The sequence below is a fragment of the Chrysochloris asiatica genome, unplaced genomic scaffold (assembly GCF_000296735.1).
Source record: "Chrysochloris asiatica unplaced genomic scaffold, ChrAsi1.0 scaffold00014, whole genome shotgun sequence".
NCBI classification, from domain to species: Eukaryota; Metazoa; Chordata; class Mammalia; order Afrosoricida; family Chrysochloridae; genus Chrysochloris; species Chrysochloris asiatica.
Window position 1 is genome coordinate 18,434,435 of NW_006408532.1, and position 9,262 is coordinate 18,443,696.

General features: G+C 38.8%; 1 protein-coding gene across 1 annotated transcript in view; it reads left to right on the forward strand.

Annotated features, from left to right (window-relative positions):
- TMC1 (transmembrane channel-like 1) overlaps positions 1 to 9,262 on the forward strand; it is a 186,453-nt gene that overhangs the window by 94,716 nt on the left and 82,475 nt on the right. Inside the window, exon 8 of the mRNA XM_006835003.1 lies at positions 1,688 to 1,786. Within this exon, the coding sequence (XP_006835066.1) occupies positions 1,688 to 1,786 (99 nt within the window). The remainder of the gene's footprint in view (positions 1 to 1,687; positions 1,787 to 9,262) is intronic.

Below are 9,262 nucleotides of genomic sequence, written 5' to 3' on the forward strand. Positions count from 1 at the left end.
GAACCTGTACATAGACCAAAAGAGAGTTGTTCAAAATCAGAAAAGATATGTGCCAGGGTTGTACTTTTTCACTACACTTATTCAATCTGTATGCTGAGAAAATAATACAAAAAATTGGATTATATGAAGAACAGCATGGCATCAGGAATGACTCATAAACAATCTGTGATATGCAGATGATACAACCTTGTTTGTTGGAAGAAAAGAGGACTTAAAATACTTACCAATGAAAATGAAAGACCACATTCTTCAGTATGGAATATGCCTCAAATAAAGAAAAAAAAAATTCTCACAAGTGGAACAATAAATAACATCAAGATAAATGGAGAAAAGATTGAAGTTGTCAAAGACTTCATTTTGCTTGTATTTGCAGTCAACACTCATGGAAACAGTAGTCACAAAATCAAGCAACAGAGTGTATTAGGCAAATCTGTTGCACAAAACCTCTTTAAAGTGTTCAAGAGCAAAGATATCAGCTTGAGGACTATGGTGTGCCTGCCCTAAGCCATGGTATTTCAATCCCATCATATGCATGTGAAAGTTTGAAATGAATATGGAAGACAGAGGAGAATTGATGCATTTGAGTTATGGTGTTGCAGAAATTTATTACTAGTACTATGGAATGCTAAAAGAACAAACAAATCTATGTTGAAAACGCAGCCAGATTGCTCCTTAAAAGCTAAGATGGCAAGAGTTTGTCTCTCATACTTCAGACATGTCATCAGGAGGGACCAATCCCTGGAGAACGATGTTGTGGGTCAGTGAAACAGAGGAAGACCAACAAGATGGATTGCGACACTAGAAGCAGCAATGGCTCAACCATAACAAGATTTGTGAGGATCGTGCTGGACTGGAGAGAGTTTCATTCTGTTGTCACTATGAGTTAGAACCTACACAACAGCACTGAACAACAATAGCACCATCGCTGAGCTGCTCCACAGTATAATTCTCCCCGATCAACGTCTTCCCTAACTTGGTAACATAAATTCAGGGCAGAAAACCTAAATTAGTAGTAAAGCAGATATCCTAATCAGGTGCTGGCTTCCCTCCTTTTTGACATCCTCATTGTATGACTAGCTTTCTTGAGTCCTCTCTTCTTGACATTGTTGTTGTTGTTAAGTGCCGTCGAGTCAGTTCTGACTCACAGCAACCCTGTAAAGGGTTTTCTGAGGAGCAGTTGGTGGGTTTGAACTTCTGACCTTGTGATTCACAGTCCAGTACTGATCCTATAGGACCGCACCATAAGTTCCTTCTTGACATTAGGGAGACAATATATCCACCCCTAGCCCTAAGGAATATTCCTGTATGAAAAGCAGGTATTTTGGTTTTCTTTAGCACTCTATCTTCTGCCAGGCCACATCTCTTCTTTCTAGAACTCCTGTAAGTAGGACCAGTTTGGAGCTGGCAGTGTGCAGTATGTCATCTCAGCAAGCCTTGTGGCAAATGTGGTTGGCCTCAACTGCTGGTGGTCTACTGAACTTGGAATGTAGGGTCCTTAGGACTCCCTTTGTTTTCTTTACTCTGTTTTTAGTAGTCGATGCCCAGAAAATGGGACCCCACAAGGAGATCCACAGAGTCCCCATGAAAAAGCTTTAGAAATGCTTTTAAATAAAAACACTTGTGATCTCATGTGTGGTTAAAACTTTGTTTCCAATTGTTAACTGCTTTTTTCTTCTTCTCTATTTAGTATCTCTGGGGCTTGCCATATGGTAGTTTACCTAGAAAAACAGTTCCCAGAGCTGAAGAGGCATCTGCAGCAAACTTTGGTGTGCTCTATGACTTCAATGTAAGTGTCTTCACCTAGCATTTTGGTGGGAGGATGGATTTTGCCTTACTATCTGAAATTCTGAAATCCTTTGGCCTCATCTTTCATGGCTCAATGAATGTCTTAAGTGAACAATAACATCACAGAGATGCTTACGCTGTATTAGAAAGTAAGCTAAGTAGATTGCCCAGCGTTACATCTATTGTGGAGCCATGGAGGAAGCCATTGATGAAAAGACCTTACGCTCCCTGAAGATTCTAAATTATTGGCTTCCAGAAAGTTCAGAAAAGTCGGAAGGAAAAGACATGATTCAGGCCTAGAAAAGGGATGACTATGGTGCCTGAACAGTCTAACTCAGCCCTGGAAAGTCAATGTACCAGCTTAGCTGAGCCATTGCATAGAGATGCAGGTGAAAACTAGTAGAAAATGATTAAAACTGCATTAATAAAACACTGTGAAATAAATGCAAGTATGACAAGTGGAATCTGTAGGTTGGGAAGAGTTAGAAGACCTTAGGTGGTCAAGACAAGTGGAATTTGTTAGTTGGGAAGAGTTAGAAGACCTTAGGTGGTCGAGACAAGTGGAATCTATAGGTTGTGAGAAGCCATACTCAACTTCATCTGAGAACCTTGGAAACCCATCTCCTGATCTGGAAGCTCAGTGCTTTGTTACTTATGAGTAAGTGTCATGACACATCCAAATTCCCTTTAATTAACAATGAACAAGTAATATTTAATATTATATACTCATATATTTAAAGTCAATCGGTCTTATGGTTTCTCAAAGTCACAACTTTATTATTTATAATGCACCATGTTTTTGGTCCTTTTAATGAATGCCTGGCAATGCATCTTATTGATCAGGATGGGAGCTTATTAGTTAAAACAGGAAGAAATAGGGTGATTATCTAATATGTATGTCATGGATCGAACTGGCAGAAATGGTATGCTTATAATCAGTAGAACTGGAAATAAGAAGATATCGTTCTTGTCAAGATACCTGGAGGCACAAGAATGATACAGGAATGATAAAGAGGAAGAGAGTGCAGTTTTGATATTATTGTAAGGAAGAGAGAGGGGGGAACTGGGTGTAATTTGGAATGAGCTTAAGCTGACATCAGAGGGTGAGATCATATGGGTAACGAGTTGAATTGTATGATGGAAATGTATTCGGCTTTCAACTTGAAACATCTTATATGTTGCATATAGATAAATGGTGAGTACATTTCTCTCTCCTTTTTGCTGGCCATCATGGGTTGGAGAGATTGTCAAAACGGTATAAGGGACAAGAGAGAGAGTTAATACTAATTATGTGCTAAGAAGGCACATACATTAAGTTCTATCTTCATAATAACCATTCAAGTTGGAGATTATTAATATTTTTACACTAATTATTGTTGTTAGGTACCCTCAAGTTGGTTTCGACATATGTTGTTGTTGTTGTTAAGTGCCATCCAGTCGGGTCCGACCCACAGCGACCCTGTACAGGGTTTCCGAGGGTGTAAATCTTTACGGGAGTAGAAAGCCTCATCTTTCTCCCGCGGAGAGGCTGGTAGTTTCGAACCGCTGACCTTAAGGTTCGCAGCCCGATTCGTAACCACTACGCTACAAACCCTTATGCATGACAGAATGAAACACTGTCCACTCCTGTGGCACCTTCACAATTGTTAAGTTTGAACCCATTGTGGTTACTACTGTGTCAGTCCGTCTGGTTGGGTGGGGTCTTCCTCTTTTTCGCTGACCCTCCACTTTACCAAGCATGACGCCCTTCTCCAGGGTCTGCTCCATCCTGACAAATCCAAAGTATGGCAGACTAAGTCTGACCATTCTCACATCTAAGGAGCACTTTGGCTGTACCTGTTCCCAAGTCAGTTTGTTCTACTTCTTGTATGTTGCTGTGGTACTGGAAACTAAGTCACCAGTATTTAAAATACCAGAAGAGGCATTCAGGGTTTCAGCGGCGCTTCCACAAAAAGACAGATTAGGAAAAAGGCAGAGCTGGACTTCTTAAGCGTTAGCCACTGAAAGTGGTGAATAATAAATAGCAGCGGAACATTTTATACTTCAGGATTTGTTAATCCTCCAAGTACAGCACAGATAATTAGGGAAATAGTAGAAATTCAAATTAAAGTCAAACTGCTTGCTTTACTCTAACATATTGTCAGAAACTGTTTCTTCTACCCTGTCCACTTTTGCCACATCCCATAGTTGAGGCCTGTCTTCTAACATCAAAGGAATCTGATCATGGACATTCTGAATGATAATAAGCAAGAGTTTAGTGTCTCATCTAACCAGCATCAATAGCGCTTTTTAATAATGTTCTTCCAAAGTAAAGATATCACCTCTTGAATATATCACAGCTGTTTAAAGTTCTTTCATTTCTATTTGAACTGGCCTTATTTAGGAGAGATATTTTTCATGATTCACACATGGAATAACACATCTTTCCTTTTTTTCAAAAAAAATGTTTCATTGTGATTTGGGTGAAAGCATACAAAAGGCATCTTTTCTTTTAAGTGTAGTTCAAATTCATCTTTATTTTCAGGGATTTTTTTTCCATTTCAGGGATGTATCATTTCAGGTCTCCTGAAAAGACACCCACATAAGATTGGTGGTGGTGGTGGTTATATGCCATGGAGTCTGTTCCTACTCATATGGGACTGAAAGTTCCTGAACTCAATTCATTTTCCCAAGTATCACTATTTACTTTAATTGTTTTTATTGTTGTTTAAAACCTCTTTTTGAAGTAGATAACAATAAGGTAGCTCCTAGTATAGATTATGTTCATATGATCCCACACTTCTCATGTCATATCTCAATTAACAAAACTTCATTCTATGTGATTTGAAAGAGTTAGTGAGCAGATGTATAATCCAGAAGTCAGTCAACCAACAAAATCCCATAATATGTTGCTGTTAATATCCACTTTGTGAAACAAAAGACCATATTTTTCCTCCATGGGGGGAAATCAGACATAGCAACTTATTTTACAACAGTAAGATTCCGTAGTTGTATGTATGTTGTTGTTAGGTGCCATCGAGTTGGTACTAACCCATAGCGACATTATGCACAGCAGAACGAAACACTGCCCAATCCTGGGCCAACCTCACTACTCTTGCCACGCTTGAGTCCATCGATGCTGCCACTTGGCCAATCCATCTCATAGGGGTCTTCCTCTTTTTCTCTGATGCTCCACCTTACCAAACAGGATATCCTTCACCAGCGACTGGTCCCTCCTGACAATAGGTCTGAAGTATGAGAGACGAAGTTTGGCCATATTGGCCTCCAAGGAGCACTCTGGCTGCACTTCTTCCAAAATGGATCTATTGGTTCTTTGGCAGCCCATGGCACGTTTAGTATTCTTCTCCAACACCATAACTCAAAGGCATCAATTCTTCTACGGTCTTCCTTATTCACTGTCCAGCTTTCACATGCATATGACGTTATTGAAAATACCATGGTTTGGGTCAGCTGCACCTTAGTCCTTAAGCTGAGATCTTTGCTCTTCAACACTTTAAAAAGGTCCTGTGCAGCAGATTTGTCTAATGCAATACATCGTCTGATTTCTTGACTGCTGCTTCCATGAGGGTTGATAGTTCAGGCAATTAGGCAGTAAAAAAAAAGAAAGAAAGAAAGAAAGAAAGTCTTTGCTGGCTTTGGGTGTTTCTCATATACTTTTTGTGTTTTGATTTATTAAGCCTCAAAATAAGATGATTATTGTCATGTTGTTGTCTAGAATGATTTACTGCATTTTATTAGAACAACTAGTAGAGAACAGAAGATTAGAAAAGCCTGGTTAGATGGTAATCTGCAAGAACTTTAACTTAATGACCATCAGAAGCAATATTCAGAAACAATTTCTTTTTTTTTCATTCAGTCATTCCACAAACATAAATTGAATGTGAGCTGCTGGGAAACCACAGACAAATAATGCATATTCCCTGTCTACAGGGACCATCTGCTTGAACTGGATGTATAAACAAACAATTGCCACACAATGTGACAATCTTAAACTAACAGATGCATGTCCTAGGTGCATAATGGCATCAGGAAGGGTGGGTTCAGGCTTGGAGTTTCTGAGGGGACTCAGTAAATAGCAACTCTATTTCCCACTTGATTTCTGAATAATTTGTGTTAGACAAAGAGAGAGATGGAAGCCAAAGTACCACGTTCATTACTAATAGAAGCAAGATTGGAGGGACTGGCTCTGGAAACTTTGCCAAATGGTCTTGCTAATAATAAACAAAAACTAGTTGCATTCAAGTGGATGCCACCTCATATGTGTCAGAGTCGAACTGTGCTCCATAGAGTTTCCAGTGGCTGATTTAACTCAGTAATAGATCACCAGACTATGTTCTGGGTTGATCTGAACCTCCAACCTTTTCATTAGCAGACAAGAGCATAAACTATGTGCACCACCAAGGAATTCTGGTTTGATAGTTATTATAAATTATATAGAACTGCTGAGGGTAATGAAACTCATTCCCCACTCTGAAGACAGAGCTTTGTCTCTCCCAGTGAGGATTTGCTTGTAATCCTGAGCAATGTTAAAGAGTGGAAGTTTTAATATACGTTCAAATATAATATCCCTCTTGTCAATGGCATACAATAATATCATATTAGAATGCATATTGAAACTTCATGCTGCCTAAATGAGGAACTGTGCTCCTATTTGTTACATTCAGAATTTTGCACACAGAACTCTTTTCCGAATTCTTTCCAGTTTCTTATACATTTATTAAGTTCTTAATAAATGTTAGTTACATTAATGAGTACATGAGTTGATTCCTGGTGAACATGTATCATACCATTCTTGATACTTATGGAAATCTGTCAGTGACTTTGGACTTGACCATCCTGTGACATTCTAATAGAAGTTAGTCTTAATAGACTGTATGCAAGCATGGAAACCCAGAATTGGACTGGGATTGTCTGTGCTCATTTGGAACTTGGCTCTGATTATGGTTTTTCTGCCACAGATTTTGGGATGGAGCATACTCCCAGAGGGAAAGTAGAGCAGGCTGACATGGAAATTGAATAGAACCTTGGCTAGGTTAAGAGTCATTGCTATTTTAGTTACTTCCAGATGTCTGCTGTTGTCATTTTAAAGGGAAAGGAAAGATGTGTGGAGTGTGGCTTAGCCCTGTGTGGAACGGGAGGGTGTTCTTCTTCTAAGTCTTTCAACTCATGTTTAAAACCATACTTCAATATACTAGCTACTAAGATGGATTTGATAAAGCTTTCAAAAATTATACTATTTAGTAGTATCTTTCTCATTCAAATACTTGACTGCATGTATAATAAGTAGGCAAATTTGAAAGTCTTTTTGAAATAATCAGGGTCCCAGGAAAAACAGAACCAATCTCCTTTGGTTGTGATTTAATATTTATGAAGATCCAGCAATTGAGCATATGTTTCATGGCCCATGCACCAGATGACCTAGCTGCCCCAACTTGTTGTGTTAACCTAACAAGCTTACCAGATGCTTAGTATAGATCTACGTTCCCCTTTCATGTTATTTTTTTGGGGGGGTGTTTTTTAATTCTAATATTGCTATCATGAATTAGAAAAAAAGATGTCAAGTTGTGATATTTATAGATGTGGAAATGAGGCCCTCTGAAGTATCTTCAAAGGAAGAGTCTGGGGTCTTTCAGAAGCATCCTTAATACAACCAGGAACCAGAGGTATAGGTCAAAAATCCATGTTTGATTGGTTAAGTCTTATGTTCATTGTTGTACTGAAAAAGTATAGAACTGGCATTGTATAAGAGCTGATAGGCAAAGGAAAGCATTGGAGAAGCAGTATCACCCAATATCTGGGATATAAATTAGATCAACCCATTGCAAGTTCAGGCTGTATCATTTACTCGTTTCGTGACCTTGGACATAGTACTTAATCTAAGACTCAGTTTCTTTCTCTATAAAATGGATATAATAGGAGTAGCTCTTTTTTCTTCTTGTGTGTATAGGGCGTGGGAGTGGGGAAGTAACATGGTAAAGCATATCTCCTTCTTTGTTCAACCAGTTTCTGAGCCAATAAGAAATAAGACAAAGGATAGCTTGTTGGAGGTCGATATCCTTACTACTGTTATTGCTGATATTGAAGGACATAGTATCTTTCTATGGGCAAATGGGATACACAGTCAGACCTATCTAGCCAGCAGGCTTAGGACAGGCCTTCCTCTGAAGGAAACATTTTCTTAAGAAGAGGGAGAGAGGTGGCCAACATAATCGTCTCTTCTTTATCCATAATCTACTATTAGATTTGTCTGTTTCCTCCAGGGATAGAGTGAGGCAGCGAGGGAGGTTGGAATGTTACGTGTGTGGATCTTCTTATTATAGAAGACAATATCTGTACTGAGGGAAAACAATTGCTCTTACTTATAACGACTTCTTGGAGTCCTGATGTGACAATGTAGTATAAACAATGGACAGTAAATTCATTTAAACTGTAAGGCTGGCAGTTCAAAACTCACCAAGCCACTCCTCAAAATGCTATATATGGTTGCTATGAGTCGGAAATGACTCAACAACTCTTTTGAGGATTCCTTGATAAAAAAAAAAAAAAAATTGTTCATGAAATTCTAAATTCTTCATAAAATTCATTGACTGATATTATCATTGCAATAATTACCACCAAGTATTGCAAGGAAATGAGGTAAGGATTATTGCTAGGGAAAATAGGAGAGGTTTAAAAAAAAAATATGTGCCATACCCAGAAGGGGAAAAATAAACAGTTTGGAATATAATATTAAATCAGGTAAGAGACCTATAAAACACGCAGGTTGGCATGAAGGTCCAGGCCAGGCTAGGAAAAGAGTGGATTTAAAATATCAAGGAGTCCTGGTAGCATAGTGAGTTATGCATTGGGCTGCTAACCACAAGGTCAGCAGTTGGAATCCACTAGCTGTTCTGCTGGAGAAAGATGAGACTTTCTGCTCCTGTCAAGATTTATAACCTCGGAAACCCTGTACAGGGTTGTTATGAGTGGGAACCAACTTGACAGCAGGCAGCAGCCGCTATAGCAGCAGTAGGAGGAGGGGGACACGAGAAATTAACTTGATGAATGTGAAGCAAGAAAGCATCATGGAGGTGAATGTTGGGAAATCCGGTCAATGAATATTCTCATGGCATGACTTATGGGCTTTGGGCAGCGGACCAATTCAAGCCTGTTTGTTTTCTTATTGTGGACAAAAGATTAGTCTACTTGCTACCCAGATTTGAGATTTCCAATAGTTGTTAAGTCTCACATTTTCTTTGAGGTTAGATTTCTTTCTTTCTTTCTCTTTTTTTTTTTTTTTTTCTTGAACTGAAACACTGATATAGCCAGGTAAGATGCAGGGGAACATATTGCTTTAGTTTTTGCCTACATTCTGCTCATTCCATCCCATTCCTAGTTAAGCTCAGGACCATCACTGAGAGATTTTCTGGAGATTTTCCCAGCTAATTCTTACAGAGTCCAAAAAATAAACTTGCCCCGAATTTGAAAGGAATATATA